This window comes from Ricinus communis, chromosome 9 (genome assembly GCF_019578655.1).
Source record: "Ricinus communis isolate WT05 ecotype wild-type chromosome 9, ASM1957865v1, whole genome shotgun sequence".
Classification (NCBI taxonomy): domain Eukaryota; kingdom Viridiplantae; phylum Streptophyta; class Magnoliopsida; order Malpighiales; family Euphorbiaceae; genus Ricinus; species Ricinus communis.
This window is the reverse complement of record NC_063264.1, coordinates 741993-766826: the sequence shown is the minus strand read 5'-3', so window position 1 is coordinate 766826 and position 24834 is coordinate 741993. Positions and strand designations below refer to the sequence as shown.

The following is a 24834-nucleotide window of genomic DNA, read 5'->3' as shown; positions in this document are numbered from 1 at the left end:
TTATGAGATAAAATTTTTACTCTTATCAAATTTCTTGGTTTAGGGGATAGGCAATTCTGTGGCTACATGGCAGCCCTGTTTTCTTGTGCTATCTGGATTATATCTCTATGCTGCGGAATCTCAGAAGTCTCAGAGCTACCAGCGATACTTGAGGTTTATTATTATTTTCAATCATCTCTTCCCCATTGTTTTTCTTGTGCTGGCTTCTGCCTGGTTCTTGTAATTTTGAAGTTTTACCATGTTGGTTCTTCCAGTAAAGATTATTTGTTTATTGTACTTCTGCTTAGCTTTTTATCTTTATTTTTTTATTTCATGTTAATTATTTTCTACTGATGTTTCATTTCCTTTTGAGGTTCCTCACATCCTTAATATGAAACTTCACTTTTGCAGCATGGCTGGTAGACAGGTAACTGAGGTTCCTATGTCAAATGTTGGTGGTTCCCCATTCTGTATTGCTGTGTGTTTCAGAGGAATGGACATTCAACAGGTGAGCTATGTATGGTTGATGTTATAGTCTTCTGAATTGTGTGCTTTGTTCAATTGGGTTTTATTGTTTTAGGTTTCTTTTGTCCTTTTTTTATAGCAAGTGTTGTTCCTAGTTTGGATATAGTATTACATCTTCTGAATTGAATCAGTAAATACGAAAAAAATGAAAAAAGATACTGATACTATTGCGATAAGGAACTTGGAACAAGTCAATGGGAAGGAGAAGGAAAGATTTTATTAAATAGTTGGAGGTTATGGAAGTTCAAGTTCACTCTTCATCTTGCTCTCTCTTTCACTCACTGCCACAGACTAGCATCTAAGACTATCCTGCTTTCTTCTAATGGCACACATTGCACACACAAGATTGTTGAAGAGACCTTATGAGTCTGTTCATGTAGAATTTTATAGAGAAAAAAGAGAAATGTTCTCTTATACTTTTTCTATATATCAAACATAGGAGAAACACAACTTATATATACTAGCTAAAGGATAGAAAAAGAACTTAGATAGGAACTAATTTATCTTATCCCTAAACCTTAGAATGTTTATCCATATCTCTAACAAACAAAAACTAATTAGTTATTCTAACTTATCAACACTCCCTCTCAAGTTGGAGCAAATATATTTGTCATGCCCAACTTGCTAACTTGAAATTCAAATTGTTGTCTAAATAACCCTTTAGTTAAAATATCTGCCACCTGCTGTGTAGTTGGTACAAATGGAGTACAAATAATTCCTTCTTCAAGTTTTTCTTTTATGAAGTGCCTGTCAATTTCAACATGTTTTGTCCTGTCATGTAAAACAGGATTATGAGCAATACTGATAGCTGCCTTGTTGTCACAATACAACTTCATAGGTAAACTCACAGATCTTTTAAGCTCTTGTAGAACCCTTTTCAGCCAAAGAATCTCACACACTCCCTGTGCCATTGATCTGAATTCTGCCTCAGCACTACTTCTAGCAACTACATTCTGCTTTTTTACTTCTCCATGTGACTAAATTACCCCAAACAAATGTGCAGTATCCAGAAGTTGACCTTCTATCAGTGATTGAACCTGCCCAATCAGCATCCGTGTACACCTCAACTCCTCTTTTTTCATTTTTCTTGAAAAAAAGTCCTTTTCCTGGCGTACTTTTCAAATAACGAAGAATTCGATATACAGCTTCAAGATGTTCTTCATATGGGGAATGCATAAACTGACTTACCAAGCTTACAGCGAAAGCAATGTCCGGACGAGTATGTGATAAGTAAATCAGTTTTCCAACCAACCTCTGATATCTTCCTATGTTTACTGGAACACCATTCTTTACCTCCCCAAGTCTAGAATTAGCTTCAATTGGAGTTTCAGAAGGTTTATAACCACTCATTCCAGTTTTTTTCAAGAGATCTAGAATATACTTCCGTTGTGAGACAACAATGCCTTTCTTTGACCTTGCCACTTCCATTCCAAGAAAGTATCTTAGCTGGCCTAAATCTTTCATTTCAAACTCCTTGGCTAGGTTTTGTTTCAATCTGCTTATTTCAATTATGTCATCTCCAGTCAAAATATATCATCTACATAGACAATTAAAACAGAAATTTTGTCTTCAATAGAACTCTTTATGAAAAGAGTATGATCAGATTGACTTTGGTTATAACCTTGACCTTTAACAAACTTTGTGAACCTCTTGAACCATGCTCTAGGAGATTGTTTAAGGCCATATAAAGATCGCTTTAGCTTACATACCTTGGTTCCAAATTTCTGAGCAAAACCAGGTGGAGGTTCCATGTATACTTCCTCTTCTAAGTCACCATTCAAAAAGGCATTCTTCACATCTAGATGATTCAAGGACCAATCTAGATTAGCTGCAACAGACAAGAGCACTCGAATAGTATTGAGTTTTGCCACAGGAGAAAAAGTTTCATAGTAGTCCACTCCATATATTTGAGTAAATCCTTTGGCTACTAGACGAGCTTTATATCTTTCCAAGGATCCATTTGAATTGTACTTTGGCTACAGTAAACACCCATTTACATCCGACAACTGTCTTCCCATCTGGCAGATCCACTTCTTCCCAAGTAGCATTCTTCTCCAAGGCTCTCATCTCCTCCAAAATAGCTTCTTTCCACTCAGGAACATTTAGAGCCTCCTGAACATTATTTGGAATAACCATACTAGACATCTGTGAGATAAAAGCACAATATGGTGATGAAATATTTTTGTAAGATACAAAATTTGACAAAGGACGTTTAGTACATGACCTAACACCTTTCCTAAGAGCAATGGGAAGACCAAGTTGACTAGATGGATTATTTGTAGGAAGTTTTGGAGACTTACCATAAATTTCATGATCCAACCTCTGATTAGATTCTTGATGGTGCTGTGGGATGGTGGCTCTTTTTTGTGCTTGATGTTCCTTTGAATATACAAGACCTTTAAACTTTTCCGCATAGATATCAGTTGTTTCAATATTTTGATTTTGAGATGACCTTATCAAAAGTCGCCGATTTTCAATATTTAAATCATTTGTTTCCACACTTTCTTTATTTTTCGACCCATTTTCTTTTGAAACATGATCAGACTCCCAAGAAATACCATTATTTGAAAAAAAACTCAAAAGTTAAATCAGAATTTAAATCATAACTAGAATCAGTTGAGACATCTTCACTAGTGTTCTCCCCCTGAAGATGAAATTTGTCAAAGTATGATTGTCCTTCAAAAAAAGTGACATCCATAGAAATAAACATTTTTTTCAAAACTGGATCAAAACATTTATAACCTTTTTGATTTGCAGGATAGCCTACAAAAATACATTTATGTGCTTTTGGATCAAGTTTTGAACGTTTTGGATCATGATTATGGACAAAAGCCACACTTCCAAAATTTTTTAAAGGAATGTTGCTAGTTAGCCGAGTTATGGGAAAACATTCACTAAAAACTTTAATTGGTGTTTTAAAATTCAAAATTCTTGTAGGTATTCTATTAATCAAATATATGGCTGTTAAAACTGCTTCTGCCCAAAGATACTTTGGAATTTTAGTTGTAAAACTAAGAGCTCTAACAACCTCTAGGATATGTTTATTTTTTCTCTCGGCCACCCCGTTTCTTTGAGGCGTGTTACTGCTAAAGAACTTTGGTGAATAATCCCTTTTCAGTAAAAAATTGTCCTAACACATTGTTAAAGAACTCCTTTCCATTATCACTTTGAAAAATTTTAATTTGAGTATGAAATTGTGTTTGAACCATATTATAAAAATTTTTGAACACACTTTCAACATCAGATTTCACTTTTAAAAGAAAGACCCAAGTAACTCTAGTATGATCATCAATAAAAAGGATAAACCAGCGTTTTCCAGAAAATGTTGGCGCTCTAGAAGGACCCTAAACATCAATGTGAATCATGGTAAACGGCTTGGACTGTTTATAAGGTTGCGATTGGTAAACAGTTCGGTGATGTTTAGCTAATTCACAAAATTCACATCGGAAAAACAAAGGATTTTTATTCATGAATAACTTTGGGAACAAATACTTTAAATATTGAAAATTTGGATGTCCTAGCCGATAATGCCATAACATAATCTTAGTGTCACTTGAAACAGAAATAGAATTGAAACAAGTTTGCAGGTCTTGCCTTCCAAAGGTTGACTCATCATTGAAGAAGTAGAGTCCACCATCCAATTTAGCACCCCCAATCATCTTCCCCGAGGTTAAATCCTGAAATTTACAATAGGAAGACTTAAAAATCACTTGACAATTATGATCAGAGGTTAACTTACTGACAGACAAAAGATTATATGACAAATGTGGAACATGCAAGACATTCTTAAGAACTAGAGAAGAGGAAATAGGAATTGTTCCTTTCCCAGCAACAGTGGCTAAGGAACCATCTGCAATTTTAACCTTTTGATTTCCTGCACAAGGTATATAAGAGGAAAAAATTTGCGAATTGCCAGACATGTGATCGTGAGCACTGAATCTAATATCCAAGTGCTATGGGATTTGGAACAAGCTATGGCTGCAATGAAAGAATTACCTGATTGTGCAAAAGAACAAGACAAGTCAGATTTTTCTAAAGTTTGGGACTTAAACATTTTATACAGGTGCTCTATCTGTTCCTTGGTAAAAGGAAGAGATTCAAAAGAAGACTGCTGCCCCGGATTAGTATTGCTAGCTTGAAAAGCTCGTACATCTCCTCCTAACTTGGTGTTATCGCTGCCTGTTTTCTTCTTCGGTTTTCCATGCAATTTCCAGCAAGTATCTTGAGTATGCCATGGTTTTCGACAATGATCACACCAGGGTTTCTGCTTTCCCCCTAAGTTTGTACCTTGAGTTATAAGAGCAGATCTGTCAGCATCTATTTTTGGTTCATCATTTTTCAGCATCACTTTTCGTCGTGCTTCTTCTCTACGCACTTCTGAAAAAACTTCTCTAATAGTTGGTCAAGGATTTTTTCCTAATATACGTCCACGAACCTCATCAAGATCTTTGTTTAAACCAGCCAAGAAAACAAATACTCGTCCTCTTTCAATTTTCTTTTTGTACCGAGCACTGTCATTAGGATTCTCCCATTGTTCATCTTCAAACATGTCCAATTCCTGCCAAACAGCCATCATATCATTATAGTAAGCTGTTACCTCTCAATTACCTTGTTGCATTTTCCACATATGGGTGTTTAATTCGAATAACTGCGAATGGTTGTCCAAATCGGAATAGGTTTCTCAAACTGCTTCCCAAACATCTCGAGCAGTCTGCAAAACATGAATGGTTTTCCAATAACCGGATCCATTGAGTTAATCAACCGGTAGTAACCATTGAATTTTCTGAGCGCCACTGCCTATATTTCGAATCTTCGGTTGTTGGTGGTTTTATCTCACCATTCAAGTATCCAAGTTTCCCTTTTCCATCAATCACCAACCTCATGGACTGAGACCATTCAAGATAATTCTTGCCATTCAGTTTATGAATGGTGATTTGAAGAGACTTTCGGGGAGGAACAGTGGAAGTAGCCGAAACTCCCTTGATGGTGTCACGCCCGCTAGCTTCCCAAGTGGTACGAACTAGAGCCAACCATGGCAGCCTTAAAATTCATGATCAAGCCCTAAGCTCTGATACCATGTAGAATTTTATAGAGAAAGGAAAAAAGAGAAATGTTCTCTTATACTTTTTCTATATATCAAACATAGGAGAAACACAACTTATATATACTAGCTAAATGATAGAAAAAGAACTTAGATAGGAACTAATTTATCTTATCCCTAAACCTTAGAATGTTTATCCATATCTCTAACAAACAAAAACTAATTAGTTATTCTAACTTATCAACAGTTCACTTAAGACTTAAGATGATTAAACCATGTCTACCCCAATAGGCTACACGGCGATAGTATACCATGTAATTACCTGATCAAAACATGTTTGTAAATATCACTTATCCTTCCACTACTGTCATAGAAGTTAGCCTTTCTTTTTTTTTTTTTTTCTCAAAGGACATTCTTGCTTTTGTTCCTTGGACCTATAATAAATGTTGCTGGTGATGAAAACGTTATAACTGGACAAGTAGCTTGTGTTTTATAGGTTTTGCATAGTTTCTGGTGATAAAAATAAATCAATTGTGAAGTGTAACTAATTAGTTTAGTTGACTTTTGTCGTAAAATGCTATTTTCTTTATAGGGGCTAAGCTCATTGAAATTTTCTGAATTACCAAAAGCAAAATAAGTACGGCAATTGATTGCATCATGCTCTTCTGTTGTTATGGGATTTTTCTTTTCTTTAATAATATCGTTGCTTTCCCCAGGCATTGGAATCCTCCAGCACCTGGATTCTAGAGTTTCACAATGAGGAGGAAAAGATCATATGGTTCAAAGGACTTATACAGTCTACCTATCAAGCTTCTGTATGGCTGATATGATTCTACATTGTTATTCTAGGAAATTCATTTGTAATTTAGGTGCTTATTTCTGAAATTTAGATTTATTTTCATGAAGGTTCCTCCATCAATTGATGTACTTGGAGAGACAAGTAATGTTGCTGCCGAGTTTGGTGAACCTCAGACTCCCCAATTGAAAACAGCTGATCTTGTCATTAATGGGGCACTAGTGGAGGCAAAGTTATGTATATATGGAAAGGTTAGATGTAATTCATTGTCCTAAATGCTTATGTTTCATTGATGATTGTGCATTTTCCTTTTACTTTGAACGTGTGAAGTGTGTCTGTTGATCTAGTAGTTATAATGGGGTACTGTTTTGGGTGTTTAGCTTACTGTTGCAGTTACCGGTCATACTTCAATGTTTGTTTATTCTCTTGTGCAGGCTGGGGGTGAAGTTGAGGAGACACTTGAGGAGACTCTAATTATTGAGGTTCTTGCTGGTGGGGGAAAGGTCTGTTTTTTCAGTTTTGATTTTATTATTGGTCGCTCTTTTCCTGGTAAATATACTATTCTATTTAACTGGCTGATATATGTCCAACTCTGCACTATTAGTGTTATCTCAGAATTCTAGCATAGTAATAATATTTGTAAATCAATGTAAGACATATCAAGTTGCAAGGTCCTTTTTCTTTTTTAGGTGATAAGTAATAAATTTATTGAGAAAAGGAGAGTACAATATGGAGGATAAAGTATCATCCCATAAAACTGACCATACAAAAACAAAGAACATGAAGAACAAACTAAAAGTGTAATGTCCTCAATTGTGTTGAGTGACTCAAACAAACTGTAGAATTTTATAGAGAAAGGAAAAAAGAGAAATGTTCTCTTATACTTTTTTTATATATCAAACATAAGAGAAACACAACTTATATATACTAGGTAAAGGATAGAAAAAGAACTTAGATAGGAACTAATTTATCTTATCCCTAAACCTTAGAATGTTTATCCATATCTCTAACAAACAAAAACTAATTAGTTATTCTAACTTATCAACACAAACCCCCTGAAAGCTTCAGATGCATAAGCCTCAAGTGGATAGAGCTGAAAGAACCATTTTTTTCACTAAAGATTACATGATAAACTCTAAGTTTGGAACAAATGCTTTTCTCTCCTTTCAAAGACTCTGTAGTATGGAAAGATTAGTTGGTTAAGAATGGTCTTCAAAAGAAAATAAGATGGACATTGGACTTGTAAGAAGATTCTGGAAGGGTCCAAATACAGATTCTTTCTATATGCATTGGGAAACAACTAAACAAGATCGAATAAAACTAGTGATCAAGACAATTTTGTGATTTCTCCATTTTAACAATTTCTATAGAAATGAAAATAACAAGAGACAGTATTGTTGCCATGAGAAAAATACTGAGTGGTAGGAGCATTATACAAAGTAGAAAATCTTTTAGAGATGACGAAGAAAATGGTAAGAGACTCCAAATATCTTCCCAAAAGCATATATGGATCCCATCACCAAACGACAAGGAAAAATAGAATGCATGAGACATGAATATCCATGGGCTCCTATGGAGGCTTAAAAAGGATTTTGTGCTTTTATTTAATCCTTATTTCGTACATGTGCGCATATGTGTGCCCATCTTGAAAGTTCCTAGCTAAATGTCTACATGTGGAGTCTAAGAACAAATATTTTTTCGTTGGGTTCGTTGACATGCCAGTTTGTTTGACTTTCCCTCTTTTATTAATATCCTGACTACTTACAAGTAGATATCATTTCCATGTGTATCTTTTGCTACTGCATTTTTTAATTTTATTGTTCTGCAGGTGTATTTGACTCGTTCGGAAGGTGATCTGACAGTCAAGATGAAGTTGCACTCTTTGAAAATTAAAGATGAACTTCAAGGTCGTCTGTTGACAAGTCCACAGTATTTAGCCTGCTCCGTGCTGAAGAATGATAAGCCACCTGCATTTCCTAGCCCTCCAGATCCCAAAGGGAGAGATATGTTGGCAGTGCCTCATGATGATGATGATACTTTTAAGGATGCTTTGCCTGATTTTTTGTCCATATCAGATACTGGCTTTCATTCACCACGAATGGAGGTGTCTATGAGCGATTCTTCTGAATTTCAGTGTGCTGAAGCCTTAATTCATGAACAGGAACTGTTACAAGGGAAGAGTATTTCTAATGAGGTATTTTATGAGGCACAGGGTGGTGATAGTTTGGATTTTGTATCTGTTACCTTTTCAACAAGGAGTTCCTCTTCACCTGATTATGATGGTATAGATACGCAGGTAAACATGATTATCAACGATTTTTCAGTTATAAACTTGAATTCCTTATCAGCACTTGTATTGCTAACTGATGTATACATTTGAATTATTCAGATGAGTATTCGCATGTCCAAACTAGAGTTCTTTTGCAACAGACCTACGCTTGTTGCTTTAATTGGTTTTGGCTTCGATCTAAGTTATGTGAATCCTGCTCAAAGTAGCACAGACATGGCTGTAATCTCAGCTGATAAATCTGTGATAAACAAAGAAAAGAATGAAGACAGTGGTCGTGTTAAAGGGTTGCTGGGCTATGGGAAAAATCGAGTTGTATTTTTTTTAAACATGAATGTTGACAGTGTCACTGTCTCTCTTAACAAAGAGGATGGCTCTCAGCTTGCTGTGCTTGTGCAAGAAAGTTTCCTCTTGGATCTTAAGGTAGGTGCATGTTGTCATGAAAAACTTTTCTTCTTCTTTACTCTTTGAACATTTCTACGAAATTCGTAAGACAATTATGAGGTTGTCATGGACATGGCCCATCTTGCTTTTATTTCATGCTACACTGTTACAAATTATTTACTTTTATTGTCAAATCTAACTAGTGCCACTGGGTTTTGTTGTTTTATTTGACTTTATTTAACTGTTTATGCTAGGTTCATCCAAGTTCTCTTTCTGTTGAAGGCACATTAGGAAATTTCAGACTCTGTGATATGTCACTTGGAAAGGATCACTGTTGGAGTTGGCTTTGTGATATACGCAATCCAGGGATAGAATCCCTGATTAAGGTAGTTACTCGACTTCTTGTTGGCTCTGCTAATTGTATAACTTCTAATTGCAAAACCATACCAATTTATTTTTTTCTCTTTTTCAGTTTAAATTTAGTTCTTATAGTGCTGATGATGATGATTATGAAGGATATGATTATAGTTTGAGTGGCCGACTGTCTGCTGTACGCATTATTTTCCTGTATAGGTTTGTCCAAGAGGTATGTTGGAATAGAGCCAGTAACTATTTTCTGGGTTAAGTGACATCGTTTTTGTTTCTTTTGTATGCAAATAAATCTTGGTTGATCATTCTGGAAGTTTGGTGCTTAAACAGTTTTAGATTTGTTTCTGCATTTCGAAAATGTGAGTTGTACCTATTTTTTTAATAGAAGTTTTTACTTTATTTTTGTAATTTTGAAAGAGAATCAAATCTGAAAAAAGGAGGTCAAAACATCCTCATGACCGAATTAAAGAAAAAAAAAAACTGATGCAGCTGTATTTAGTACGATAAACCTTCTTTCTAGATTTTATTTGTCAAGTAATGGTATATATGCGTACCACGTGAAAAGTGTTTATGCCTACTGATATTCAGACTGCACTACTTCAAGGGCTGCATATTTGTAAGGTTTCATTATCTTACAGCCAAATATCATCTGCTAAGTAAGTTAAGTAAAGGGTAGCCCTCTTTCTTAGTAGAAGGAGAATCTGCCAACTAAGAGTAGAAGCTAGGGTTAGCCAATCCGTAAGGAAAAGAGGTTCATAAGCCTATTTCAACTCTTTGAGAGAGAAAATTGTGGGGGACAGATGGTAGTCTGTCACTCTTATGGCAACAATTAAGACATGCTGTAGGATATAATACTGTTATATTTTCTGCATTTCATTAATATCTACTTCTGTCCATTGAATGTGTTTAGGCACACAAATAATTAGATCTTGGATGACAAACAACATACTTCACATGAAAGAAATTCTGAACAATGTGAAATTTGAGCCCTTCTAATGATTCTGTATCAAAACAAAAGCTTTGGGTTCTTTATGCTGAACAACATCTTCCATCTCTCTTGTTTGGAATGTCGTTAAATAGTGAAATTCCTCAGAAATTGTTTCTCTGCCTGTGAAAGCTACTATAGGAATAGAAAAATCATGACCAGAGTGATTGTAAAGTTGAGGAAAAATGCAAAGCTAAATTGACTTATTTCATCCTTTTTCTTTGAGGAAAGTTGAACTTTTGGAATTTATGGTGTTGTGAATGTTGTGAATCACATATTTCTGCAGATAACTGCGTACTTTATGGAACTTGCAACCCCACATACTGAAGAAGCAATTAAATTGGTGGATAAAGTTGGAGGTTTTGAGTGGTTAATTCAGAAATATGAGATTGATGGAGCCACTGCATTAAAGCTGGACCTCTCACTCGACACTCCAATTATCATTGTGCCCAGGAATTCCATGAGCAAAGAGTACGTAGATTGCCAATTTAATTGATTTTGTATGTTGTTCACTTTGTGTGACTTTGCCGAAATAACAAAACTTGAGATATTTGCAAAGTTAAGTCATTGGGAAATTCTCTGTATTTATAATTAATGTTTTGTGAGTTGATAAACTTAAGTTGATAGTATTCTAGATCTGAACTTGACTACAGTGTTGGATATCATGCTGAAGCTTTCTGCTTTAAGGATATTTTCTCGTTTCATTTTATATAGGATTTTGAGTTCGTTTGCCAGTAAAGATCTTTGTTACAGTCTTATTTATTTGACAACAAAATAATATAAATCCTGGCTTAAATTATTTATCACTCTTTTATCCTCTCTTTGACATGCTTTCAGCTTATTCAGTATCCTAATGAGAGGTCCTTGCGTTTATTCCAAAGTTTGGAGTTTTAATCATTATTGCAGTTCCTTAAGCTGTTGGATGCCATAACTTCTTTATATGTTGGTCGTAATTGCAGCTTCATTCAACTCGATTTGGGCCAGTTGGAGGTGACAAATGAACTCAGTTGGCATGGCTGCCCAGAAAAAGATCCTTCAGCTGTCCACATGGATGTTCTTTATGCTAAGGTAGGTACATTACATGTTTAGGTTGGCTGTTTAGGAAGCTAGAGTTCTAGTTTCTCAAATATTGTTTGCTGTTTAAAATTTCAGATTCTGGGAATCAACATGTCTGTAGGAGTTGATGGTTGTTTAGGCAAGCCTATGATTCAGGAAGGAAAGGGACTAGATATTTCTGTGCGTCGCAGTTTGCGAGATGTTTTCAGGAAAGTCCCAACATTTTCTCTTGAAGTAAAGGTAATTTATTGTTGAATTATCAACAATCTATTATCATTCTCTTATTTTTTTCTGCCTTATGTTCTTGGTGTATTTTAGTTTCTTTTGATAGGGTCTTTTAATCTCTGTGGTTGATATAGTGGCTTTCATAAAATCAACAGTACGAGTCTTTCACATAGATTGTAATGCATTTGCTATGAGTTGTCAAAACAGCAAGTTTTTATTTTTCTTTCCTTCACCATTTTCTTCTTTATTTATTTACAGTAGGCTATTATTTAACTTGTTCTATCATAATTGTATATTTGGTTGTTCTTATGAATGTTTCGTTGCAAACACAATATTATTGAAATTGAATAGGCAGGTGATGGAAAGAGAATGTGCACACCTAATTTGAAAACTGTGGTTTGGCTCTTATATAGTAAGTTGTTAGTTAAGTCCATTGGAAGAAGGTGGAAAAATTACCTAATGCTATCTCTTATATTGGACTGCCGCAGCTACACTTTCGAGTTCTCTGGGCAGCTACTTAATAAAATTAATGTTGAAGAGTAGGATGTTTTTTTTTATATATCCTCCCCTTAGGATCCTGTTTGGTGGAATTATTGAGAAAACCAAAATTCCACAATTGATGCCTTCTATTGTTGCTTTTCTTTTTTCCCCTTCTTTTTTGTGTATCCATTTTTGGTTTGCTCAAGTTAGTGTTTTGGTACTTTTGTGGTAATCTCATTGTAAATATAAACAGGTGGATTTCCTCCATGCTGTGATATCGGATAAAGAATACAATGTGACTCTAGACTGTGCCTACATGAATTTATATGAAGAGCCAAGACTTCCTCCAAGTTTCCGTGGCAGCAAAGCTGCTTCAAAAGATACAATGCGTTTGTTGGTAGATAAGGTCAACATGAATAGTCAGATCTTATTTTCACAAACTGTTAACATCGTAGCAGTCAATGTCAATTATGCATTGCTGGAGCTGTGTAATGGCATTCATGAGTCACCTTTAGCCCATCTTGCTGTGAGTCTTTTCCTTCACTATATATGTAACATCACAAGATCAATAGTTAATGCACACATATTTACCTTGTCTAGCTTTTTTTTTCCATGTTGAATGTTAAATGTTTTGCTCTCGTGCCTCTTGGTTGTGTACTCTTGCAGCTGGAAGGTCTATGGGTATCATACCGCACATCTTCATTGTCTGAAACAGATCTCTACATCACTATTCCCAAATTTTCTATCATGGACATTCGTCCTGATACAAAACCTGAAATGCGCTTGATGCTTGGATCATCTACTGATGCTACTAAACAAGCTTCTAGTGGGAATTTTCCACAATCTCTGAATAGGGGCAGCTTTAGGAGGATACACTCTCAATCTGGCTTTGACATGGATTTACCATGTTCAACGATGTTTTTGATGGACTATAGATGGCGACTTTCCTCACAATCATGTGTTGTCAGGATTCAGCAGCCCCGTATCCTTGTTGTCCCAGATTTTCTTCTAGCTGTGGGGGAGTTCTTTGTGCCAGCATTGGGGGCTATAACTGGCAGGGAGGAAACAATGGATCCTAAGAAGGATCCCATTTGTAGATGCAATAGCATAGTTCTCTCAGAACCTGTTTACAAACAGAGTGAAGATTTGGTGCAGTTGTCACCAAGTAGACAGTTAATAGTAGATGCCAATGGTGTTGATGAATATACGTATGACGGTTGTGGAAAGGTCATCTGTCTAAGTGAGGAAACCAATATGAAGGAATTTCATTCTGTGAGATCTCGGCCAATCATTATAATTGGACGTGGTAAGAGGCTGCGATTCGCTAATGTGAAAATTGAGGTACTTATGCTTCCCAATTGTTATGTACATTATGAGTTATGGTTGTTTCACATCTCTTCATTATTCTTACTTTGAGCATATGAAGGGGCGATAAGTATGTTCACGGGGAAGTCTAACAAGGAGGGATGATTGTAACTTTTAGTTGGCTGACATGTCTTACATAACTTATTGTTCAGAATTTATCAGTCAGAAGTATCACATATAGGCTTGTCTCTGTAGAATATGTAAACACCAAATGCGCTTTTCAACTCAGGGTCTAATTAGAACACTTGTGAGGATGTTAACAGTGGGAGTATGGGCCAATTGGTTTCCATTAAATTGTTTTATTTGGTGGTTACTTTCTGGGAAATGTATATGTAATGTGAAGTATGAGCCTTTCAAATAATGAGCATAGTTCAATTTTCTTTATGCTGTGGGATGCTAGTTCAAATACTGAATTCTCTACACTTGTTTAAATCTCAACTAGTAGGCTGTTATATTCAGAATGTAGTTCCTATGAATGTATTCTGTTACTTTTCTTCTGTTGAAGCTGTAAAGGAAAAAGCCATGTTACCTCTTTCTTCTTTATGTAAATTTTCTTTAATTTCCTTTTTGTTGTTGGCTTTTGTGGTTCCTGCTTAAGATATTTCGTGTTGATTTTCAATCATAACAAAATCAATAGCTAAACTAATGATACTTTTTTCATTCCATCAGAATGGTTCCCTTTTGAGGAAGTATGCATACTTGAGCAATGACAGCAGTTACTCAATATCGGTAGATGATGGTGTTGACATTTCATTGGTTGATAGATTTTCATCTGACGGTGACAAAAACATTCTGGACATGCATAGGACGTCAGACATTTTGTTTTTTTCTGACTCTGAAAATGATTCAAACGGAATGCAGAGTTTCACTTTTGAAGCACAGGTAAACTTCTGTCTGTAGCACCACTCAGTTCCAGGGTATAAATCAGAGTCAGCAGAGGAAGAGAGTGAATAAGAAGAAGAAAATGAGAAGGAAGAATATTGAAATTGTTTTGTGAGGGCCATTGACAGAGAACCTTAATTTTTTTGCAAGTCATACCTTCTCATATTATTTCACTAAACATCATAAAAGTTATCCTAACAAGTGATCACTACTAATTGAATTGTAACACTAAACTAGCAAAAAATTAAAACTTTTAACAACAGTAACACATCAACCAGATTTGCAGCTAAACTTAAATCAAATATGCAGCTAAACTCCATTTCTATACATTAGAGGCTGATCGATGAACTTGTTTCATCCTTTGCTTTCTCTTGATCTTTCTGATTCTTTTTTTTTTATTAAGATCTGTTATATTGTCTTTCTCTTCATATAGATCAAGTTATTTAATTAAAAAAATAACTGCAATAGCATTTTTCCTGTTGATGAGTATTTTTGTCCTAGCATTTGGTGTACTGGTGGCAGCATCCATTTTTTGGAACTGAATTCCAGAGGCTGATGCATTGGCCTTTGGCACGCAAACATAACGACTGGAAGCTAGTTAGTTTTACTTACGAGTTTTTATTTCTCATTGCAAATGCTTGGTACTCCCTTTCTGATGACATAAGAACCTTTGGTCAGGGATGCTCATAGCCATCCCCTTGCAAGTTTGAACAGTACTTGCACGAGTTTTATTGTTCCTTTTAGAAACTGGGATTCTTATTAATGATTTTGGTGCCTTTGTATATAAGAGAACAAATTAGATAGGGTTTATTGTATTAATGTTGTTGTAGCTGGTTAATGGTTTTAGGATCTGATTTGTGAAATTTATGTTTTATGATTGGAATCTTATTTATTATTTCTGTATTCAGGTTGTTTCTCCTGAGTTTACCTTCTATGATGGTACAAAATCTTCACTGGATGATTCTTCATATAGTGAAAAGCTTCTACGTGCAAAAATGGATTTGAGTTTCATGTACGATAACAGTTTATTACTTTCACATTCTTTCACGAGCTAGTATTTCTTGCAATCCCTTTTGGTGCTTCCATATTTAGAAGCTAATTAAACCCTTATGTGGGAGACCATGTGTTTTATTCCCTGGTATTATTTCACATTCCTCTGGAAATTTTGAGGGAAAAATTGTATAATATCGGTGTTTCTCGCCCATTATCATGCCTATTTGTTATATGAACATTCCATAAAAGTTTGATAAACATTAGGTAATGGTATGTTTCTGAGTTTGAAAGGAACAACTGTTAAAAACACATTCACAAAATTGTAATATTTTATTCTCAGATATGTGGATAAATTTTAGAATTTCTTGGATTTACTGCTCAAGAACATTGATCTTTTCCTATTTTACTTTTTAGTTTTATGTTTCTTGGATTTAATTAAGGCTGTTCGCTGTTCACCTTACAGGTATGCATCAAAAGAAAATGATACCTGGATTCGAGCTCTGCTGAAGGATCTGACAGTTGAGGCTGGTTCTGGACTCATGATTCTCGATCCAGTGGACATCTCAGGGGGCTATACTTCATTGAAGGAGAAAACAAATATTTCTCTGATATCTACAGATATATGTTTCCACCTTTCCTTGAGTGCCATTTCTCTTTTACTTAACTTGCAGAATCAGGCAACGTCAGCTTTACAATTTGGAAATGCTATTCCCTTGGCACCTTGTATCAACTATGACCGAATATGGGTCTCCCCGAAAGGTTGTCTTCTATTTTAAGTGGGGGAAATTGATGATTTATTTTTATACTAGCATCTTAGTTTTGTTTGCCCTTGAGCTCTAGGACTTGCCTATGAGACTTTATTAACTCTTTGGTCCTCTCTTCCCATCATCTGGCTAATTTGTGCAGAAAATGGGCCTCGTAATAACCTTACCTTCTGGAGGCCTCAAGCTCCATCAAATTATGTTATATTGGGAGATTGTGTCACATCAAGGTGAATTCTATCGCAACATTTATGAAACTTTTCTTCATTAAAAAAAAAAAATTAGAAAAGAGAAATTTTTGTGGCTGAACAGCCATTAATTCAATGGCTTGTTATTAACATTATAGTAAATTTGATTAGAAGATAATGCTGCATTAAAAGTTTACAGTGAATAGTAGTTAGGTGCATGCATCATGCAGTGTTAATTTCACGTTGTAGTTGTTAAATCTAATTTAAAGAAACTGTCAATAATCTTGATTACTTCACCAGGATATATTGGCACATGCAAGAGTATAGACTACTCTTGCCATACGAGGACATCTTGCAGTATCTATGTCATAATTGGAATGATTCTTTAACAGATTAGGAGCGATTAGTTGTTGATTTCAAGGTGATAGGGTATTACTTTTGTTATGAGTTTAAAAATGCCTTTTACATCTGTTCCAATTTTTTTATCTTGATATTATAATATATGTTTGAAATAAACCAAAGCTTTCGTATTTTGTTTATTCATCCATTTTGGAGGTTAGCCATATAAAGTTTTTGGACTTTGGATGAAATTGATTGATTATTTTAATTACTTGCCTGATTCAATGTTTATTTCCTTCTGTCCCTTCTGTTTCTATGATTTGATATGCCCTCCCAAAATATGTTTGAAATCCTTTAGAAATCTTTCAAATTGAATTTTTATATATGTTGCAAGTAGCTTGCTGATGTTGCTTTCATGTACTAGTGGGTTTGTATTTTTCTCCATTCCCCTAGTTGTGCTACTCAGAGTTTGCTCATTGATGTAATATATATGTTTCTTCTTCTACTGTCACTGCCCTATTTTGATAATCCTTTTTCCTTTTTCCGTCCCAAAATATGATCTACTTTCGTTCATTAATCGACATAAATTTGATCATAAAGTGTATAATGAAGTGTGACTCACTAGTAAAATAAAATTGTAGTAAGGGTATTCTAGAAAGAAACTCTAAATTTCTTAATCCATAAATTGAAAATGGACTAAATTTCTATCTGAGCTGTTTTCTTCTCTCCAGATAAATTTGTTTGTTTTAATTTTGATTATTTGTAATGGGTCAGGCCGATTCCTCCATCTCAGGCAGTAATGGCAGTAAGTAACACATATGGACGTGTGAGAAAGCCAGTTGGATTCAATCTCATTGCCTCGTTCTCTGGAATTCAAGGATTTTTATGCAACAGCCATTCTGATTATGTTACTGATTGTTCTCTTTGGATGCCTGTTGCACCAGAAGGATACACAGCTCTGGGTTGTGTAGCACATATAGGAAGAGAATCACCACCAAACCATATTGTTTATTGCTTGCGATCTGACCTTGTATCATCCACAACATATTCAGAATGCATATTTAATGTGCCACCAAATCCTTTGTCTACATCTGGGTTTAGTATTTGGCGCATGGACAATGTAATTGCATCATTTTATGCCCATCCTTCAACTGAATATCCTCCCAGAATAAGTAGTTGCGACCTGAGTCATCTTCTTCTCTGGAACTCTATTCGGCATCATTCTGCATCTAAAGAAACTGCATCAGGTTTGACTGTTAACCACGGCCACAAAAGTCAGCAAACAGGCATTGAGAGTGAAAACTTATCTGGATGGGACATTGTTCGATCAATATCTAAAGCATCTAACTGTTATATATCAACTCCAAACTTTGAGAGGATATGGTGGGACAAGGGTAGTGATGTACGGCGACCTGTTTCAATATGGCGACCTATTGCACGTCCCGGTTATGCCATATTAGGAGATTGCATTATCGAAGGGTTAGTAAATCTTGTTAGACATTAATTATTTTAATCCTCTATCTTCATATTCTTGTGAGGTTTCTTTAATCAACACATGGTATTTATTTCCTTCTTTGCAGCTTGGAACCACCTGCTTTGGGCTTAGTTTTTAAGGCTGATAATCCTGACATTTCCTCAAGGCCGGTGCAATTTACTAAAGTTGCACATATAATGGGGAAGGGCATCGATGAAGTCTTTTTCTGGTATCCAATTGCTCCTCCTGGTTATGCTTCAGTAGGATGTGTTGTCACCAGAATAGATGAAGCACCTAGAATTGCTTCAATGTGCTGTCCAAGGATGGATCTTGTTAACCAAGCAAATATAATTGAGGTGCCAATTTCAAGATCTCCAAGCTCCAAGACATCTCAGTGTTGGAGCATTTGGAAAGTTGAAAATCAGGTTAAGAGAGTTCACAGAATTCTGTCTAAATTTATTGCTCATTTGTGTAATTTCTGTATATTGGAAATGTTATGAAAGTTTCTACTAGATTTATCTTTATTCTAGTGTTTATTTGTTCTGGAAATCCATATTTTTTCTAATTTATGGCTTTCAACACATCAAGCTTTATCTGAACATGAGGAGTGATTTTTCTATTCTTTATTTTTATCCCATCTTTCTGTAGGCCTGCACTTTTCTTGCTCGTTCGGATCTTAAAAAGCCATCAAGCAGGTTGGCATTTGCTATTGGTGATTCTGTGAAGCCAAAATCCCGGGAGAACATAACAGCGGAGCTGAAGCTACGATGCTTCTCTCTAACTGTTTTAGACAGTTTATGCGGAATGGTATGTGGACCCTGAGACTAGATCATCGTAGACCTTGATCTAGAGATATTTTTTTGTTTCTCATATTTATTCTTATAGCAAGCTCCATTCCAGATGACACCTCTGTTTGATACTACAATATCCAATATCAAGCTTGCGACACATGGTCGCCTAGAGGCAATGAATGCTGTACTTATTTCCTCTATTGCTGCATCAACATTCAATGCACAATTAGAAGCATGGGAGCCACTTGTGGAACCTTTTGATGGAATTTTCAAGTAATTTTGTTGTTATTCTGTTTATGATATGCTTGTTTTTGGATGTGCTATACCTATTCAAGCAGACTCATATCCATAATAATCTCTGATTTCTCATTTTTAAGGTTTGAAACAAATGATACCAATGTGCATCCACCATCAAGACTTGCAAAGAGGGTACGTGTTGCTGCAACCAGTATCGTAAATGTAAATCTTAGTGCTGCCAACCTTGAAACTTTTGTAGGAACCATTCTTTCTTGGAGAAAGCAGCTAGAACTTGATCAAAAATCAAGAAGACTAAATGAGGTAAAATGATCTATTTGGTTTTTCAATCTTAAATCTTTTCTGTACATATTTGATTTATCAACATGGTGCATTCTTGATGCTTTAATAAGTGCAGGAAACTGGTAGTCATCATAGGCATGAAGAGGATCCAACTTATTCTGCTTTGGATGAAGATGATTTTCAGACTGTAACAATAGAAAATGAACTCGGGTGTGATATGTATCTGAAAAGAGTTGAGGGTGATGCCGATGCAGTTGAAAAACTACATCATGGTGCATGTGCTTCTGTGTGGATTCCACCTCCAAGATTTTCTGACAGATTGAAAGTTGCAGATGAATCTAGGGAACCACGATGCTACATTGTTATCCACATACTTGAAGCTAAGGTTGCGACTGCTAAAGTCTAATTAGCACATCGTGCTTATCATGTATTGAAAATATTATGTACCTTTTCTGAAAGTAAAGATGAAACTTCAACTTTTGCAGGGTTTGCCCATTATTGATGATGGGAATAGCCATAACTTCTTTTGTGCTCTCCGCCTTGTTGTTGATAGTCAGGGAACAGATCAGCAAAAGCTATTTCCTCAGAGTGCAAGGACAAAATGCGCTAGCCCTGTACTTCTGAAAGCAAAAGAATTCATTAATGGAATTGCAAAATGGAATGAGCTTTTCATTTTTGAAATTCCTCGTAAGGTATTCATATTTGGGGCTGCAAATCCTTGTTAATTGATTTTCTTTCTGGGAGACTGGATGCAATCCATTCCTTTTCTCCTCCCCTTGTAATATCAACTGCGATTCACCTTTACTCAAGAGTTACAATTACTCCCAAATCTTATCAACAATGCAGAAAAAGCATGCAGCAATGATTTGACATATGACTGTTTAATTTGCATATTTATATTCTTGCTTTCTATCAACATGTGTTCTTTATGAGATCTGCTGATCTTTTACAAGTAAACTAGTGTCATGACATGTTTTTGCTACTGGAATAGAGCTGTATCGAAATGCTAGAATGGAATATTGAATTTCCCCTTCTTTTAGTTAGATTATACATTTCTGGTTGTTTCGTTAATCTGACCTTGGTTTTAGGTTTCCTGTACAAAGTGTAAATAAACCTTTGATGTATGGCGGATACTTTTAGTGGTATTCCAAATAAATGTACAAGCTGAGGCTTGTTTGAGATCATATAGTAGTTTGAAATATCATTCTAAGAATTTCTCTTAATTATTTGCCTACACTATTTTGCCCACCATTTTATTTCCTAATTATCATTTTTATTTAATGGGTGCCTGACCTCCTGCATTGACTTCCACCATCATTTTGACTTGCATATTCTTAAGTACTTAGTGTTTCTAAATTTTTGTTTCCTTGTTTTAAATTTTTCATGTGACTGATGTTACCTTTTAAAAACAAATTTGGCAGGGGCTGGCTAAGTTAGAAGTGGAGGTAACGAATCTTGCAGCCAAGGCTGGAAAGGGTATGTTTATTGGTGCTCCAACATCTGAATTAGAATCGCAAAAAGCTGTTAACCATCTTCTTTTAGGTTGTTAATTCAAATGCTTTCTTTAATAGTCAACACCTTTAAAAATGAAACCATCGACATTTTCTTCTTGAGACTCTTTCTAAGGCTTTTGTTAAGAATAGGCCACATCACCGCACCTTTAGCTGTGTACTCTTGGTGAGAACTCCACCGCTTCAGATCCTGACAAAGATCGAGATTCGGAAGACACTCTAAGGCCGCAGTTGATTATAGGCTTTTAACATAACATTCTCAGCCGCTCAAGAGTCAAGAAATTGATTATCTCTCTCTTTATGATCGACACATGGAAAAAAATAGACTCGCGGGGTTCGAGAAGAAATCGGTCATTATCATTATGGAAGAAGAAGATGAAAGATGTAATCAGAGCACATCAATCTGGCTCGCTCATAAGAGATCAACTATCTGGATTCATTCAGAACAAATTAATTCATAAAATGAAATTTCGTTTTTTTGTATTCGATGTTATACTTGATCTAAATTCTATCAAAATAGAAAGCCTATAATTAGCTTTTTAATGAACTTTTGTAAGCTGTAAATGAGTAAATAACAAATAACTAACGAGCTTGTTCACGGACATGGAGTTAAGTTTTTTATGTCTTTAAGGTTATCACCTAAACTGAAAATTTATACTCAAACATGCGTAATAATTTCATCATTGAATGCAAATGGTTGTTATTAGCTTCTTCATGAGTTTTTCCCCCAGTTCTTTGTTCACTTACTGCCTCACTGAAACAAATAAAAATATTTTGGAGTTTTCTTAAACATTCTTTAGTTGTGTAAGAAACAACTAATCTCATTATGTGGTTGGAATTGGTTACAGGTGAAGTTGTTGGTGCACTCTCATTGCCTGTTGGACATGGTGCAGGCATGCTGAAGAAAGTGACCTCATCAAGGATGTTACATCAACCCAATAGTGCCCAGAATATTGTGTCACATCCTTTAAGAAGAAAGGTGAACATTGTCTATTAAAAAACTCACGTGTAGTATGCTTTTATGTCTTGTAGTGACTATTATTTCATGTAAAATATATACACATACGTATATATATATATATATATATATATATATATATATATATATATATATATATATATACACACATATGTATATAAATATATTATGTTTCCGGTAGTAAATAAATTGTTGCTTGTCCTTTTTCTCTTGGAGGTTCAGAAAGACAATGTTGAAGAGTTGCATGATTGCGGCAGCCTGTTAGTTTCTACTACATACTTTGAGAGGAACGTGGTATCAAATTTCCATGGAGATAAAGAATCTGAGTATTCTCACCAAAGGGATATAGGTTTCTGGGTTCGTCTTCACCCTGGGGGTTCATGGGAGGGTATCCGTTCATTGCTTCCACTGTCTGTAGTCCCCAAAACATTAGAAAATGATTATATAGCCGTGGAAGTGGTCATGAAAAATGGCAAGAAGCATGCAATTTTCAGGGGTCTTACAACAGTAGTGAATGATTCAGATGTTAAATTGGATATTTCTGTATATGATGCTTCTTTGGTTTCCTCTTCTGGGAGAAGCAAAATTAACATTGTGATAGAAGAGATCTTTGAAAACCAATGTTATAATCCTATATCTGGTTGGGGTCATAAGTGGCCTGGCTTTATAAGTAATGATCCAGGGCGATGGAGCACCAGGGACTTCTCATATTCATCAAATGTTAGTATGTGCTTGCTTCTTTTATTCGATGTTAATAATATAATACAGCTGTATTTTTAACCAGAATCGTATTTTATTTTGAAGGACTTTTTTGAACCTTCCCTCCCTTCTGGATGGCAGTGGACAGCTGCATGGATTATTGATAAATCTTTCCCCGTTGATGATGATGGTTGGATATATGGGCCTGACTTTCAGAGTCTAAACTGGCCTCCAACTCCAAAGTCATGCACAAAATCTGCTCTTGACACTGTGCGACGTAGGCGCTGGATTCGTAGGAGGCAACAACTATCTGGGCAAGGATTAAATAGCATGAATGTTAATTTAATTTCCATAAATCCTGGTTCATCTGCTGTTTTACCATGGAGAAGTGCATTGAAGGATTCTGACCAGTGCTTACAAGTTCGCCCCTGCATTGATCAATGTCAACTTGCATATTCATGGGGTCAGCCAGTTACTTTTGGATCTGGATATGCATTTGGAAAAGATCAGGCTCTTGTTGATCAAGGGTTGCTTGCCAGACAGAATACAATGAAGCAGGGAAGTAAAGTGCCTAATGCTTTTAAGTTGAACCAGCTTGAGAAGAAGGATGCTCTTTTTTGCTGTTCTCCTGGCACTGGAAGTAAACAATTTTGGCTTAGCATAGGTGCTGACGCATTGATTCTTAATACTGAATTGAATGCTCCTATTTATGATTGGAGAATATCTATTAATTCTCCATTGAAGTTGGAAAACCAACTTCCTTGCCCAGCTGAATTCACGATTTGGGAAAAGGCAGATGATGAGGGTTGTGTGGAACGACATCATGGTATTATCTCTTCACGTGAGGGTGTGCATATATACTCAGCAGATATCCACAAACCTGTCTATCTCTCGTTGATTGTTCAGGGTGGATGGCTTCTAGAAAAGGTAATAATTTCTTTTTTAATATGCATATGCACACATGGCATCTGAAATTCTATATCAAGTAGGATGTCCATAGCTGCGTTTAGTAAACATAAATTTTATTAGCAGGACCCTATTCTTGTTCTGGATCTTCTTTCCAGTGACCATGTCTCATCGTTCTGGATGGTCAATCAGCAAAGTAAAAGGTTAGCTTCATTTTGTTTTATTTTATTCTATATTTGATTTATTCATATAAATAAAAAATACATTGTGAAATTTAAGATCTAATCACAATTCTTAAAGTTTTTCATGATATCAAGTACATACTTATTAAGTTTCTCCCTCAGTAACTTCTATTGCTGGAGGAAAATGATGCATGTAGCCAATCCAATATGTTAGGCTAACGGATACTCAATTTTTTTTTTTTTTTCAATTTCTTTTTATATTAATCATCCTTTTTGTTTTGTTGGAAATCTTTTGCAGCGAGAAGAGTTTAGTGAATATATAACCTGATAATAGATTTGGCATCACACTACTTTTGTATTTGTTTCATCATGTTAAAAAGTATATTTAATGATATTTGACAAATTAGCTGAAGCTTTTGAGGTTCTCTTTCTGTTTTGGCTTCTGAACTAACCTAGGAATCTATTTCTTTGTGTTAGTTTTTAAGACAACCAGGGACTAGTAGCTTCATTGGGATAGCATTAGGACCTGATGCTGGTTTTCAAATTCGGTGCACTGTATGACAACCATATTTGACTCAGCCCTGGATTATGGTATTCACTATTTTAGTTGGTTTTGCAGGAGGCTGCGTGTTAGTATAGAACGAGACATGGGAGGAACAATTGCTGCGCCAAAAACAATTAGGTTTTTTGTTCCATATTGGATAGTAAATGATTCATCATTGCCATTGGCATATAGAATCGTAGAAATTGAGCCGCTGGATAATGCGAAAACACCCTTGAAAAATCCTTCAAACTCACTGGAAAGGAAATATTTCGGTGCAAAGCGAAATATTCAAGTACTTGAATTTATTGAGGAGACTAGCCCACTACCTAGCATGCTTTCTCCACAGGACTCTGCTGGTCGCGGTGGGGTTATATTGTTTCAATCCCAGAAAGACTCGTATATGTCGCCACGAGTGGGCCTTGCGGTTGCTGTTCGTCATTGTGAGGTCTACAGTCCAGGGATTTCTCTTCTTGAGCTTGAAAAGAAGGTGATTTAAATGGAAAGATAACTCACCTGCATAGCTTATTTAGATTTATCTCCATGCTGATTAAATCAT

The 24834-nt window shown here is 35.6% G+C and overlaps 1 protein-coding gene across 6 annotated transcripts in view; it reads left to right on the top strand.

Annotated features, from left to right (window-relative positions):
- LOC8261314 overlaps positions 1–24834 on the top strand; it is a 42239-nt gene that overhangs the window by 10345 nt on the left and 7060 nt on the right. For 3 of the 6 annotated variants that reach the window (XM_048379112.1, XM_048379117.1, XM_048379116.1), the window contains 31 exons: positions 44–153; positions 391–487; positions 6262–6360; positions 6452–6592; positions 6776–6844; positions 8170–8637; positions 8731–9051; positions 9267–9398; positions 9485–9598; positions 10653–10837; positions 11326–11434; positions 11519–11662; positions 12381–12653; positions 12794–13468; positions 14162–14374; positions 15283–15386; positions 15831–16126; positions 16274–16358; positions 17430–18134; positions 18236–18554; positions 18778–18936; positions 19030–19193; positions 19298–19478; positions 19573–19842; positions 19943–20149; positions 20879–20933; positions 21817–21947; positions 22164–22667; positions 22752–23573; positions 23679–23755; positions 24354–24765. In XM_048379112.1, coding sequence (XP_048235069.1) covers positions 44–153; positions 391–487; positions 6262–6360; positions 6452–6592; positions 6776–6844; positions 8170–8637; positions 8731–9051; positions 9267–9398; positions 9485–9598; positions 10653–10837; positions 11326–11434; positions 11519–11662; positions 12381–12653; positions 12794–13468; positions 14162–14374; positions 15283–15386; positions 15831–16126; positions 16274–16358; positions 17430–18134; positions 18236–18554; positions 18778–18936; positions 19030–19193; positions 19298–19478; positions 19573–19842; positions 19943–20149; positions 20879–20933; positions 21817–21947; positions 22164–22667; positions 22752–23573; positions 23679–23755; positions 24354–24765 — 7641 coding nt within the window. The remainder of the gene's footprint in view (positions 1–43; positions 154–390; positions 488–6261; positions 6361–6451; positions 6593–6775; positions 6845–8169; positions 8638–8730; positions 9052–9266; positions 9399–9484; positions 9599–10652; positions 10838–11325; positions 11435–11518; positions 11663–12380; positions 12654–12793; positions 13469–14161; positions 14375–15282; positions 15387–15830; positions 16127–16273; positions 16359–17429; positions 18135–18235; positions 18555–18777; positions 18937–19029; positions 19194–19297; positions 19479–19572; positions 19843–19942; positions 20150–20878; positions 20934–21816; positions 21948–22163; positions 22668–22751; positions 23574–23678; positions 23756–24353; positions 24766–24834) is intronic. The other 3 variants (XM_048379114.1, XM_048379113.1, XM_048379115.1) reach the window with 3 other exon arrangements.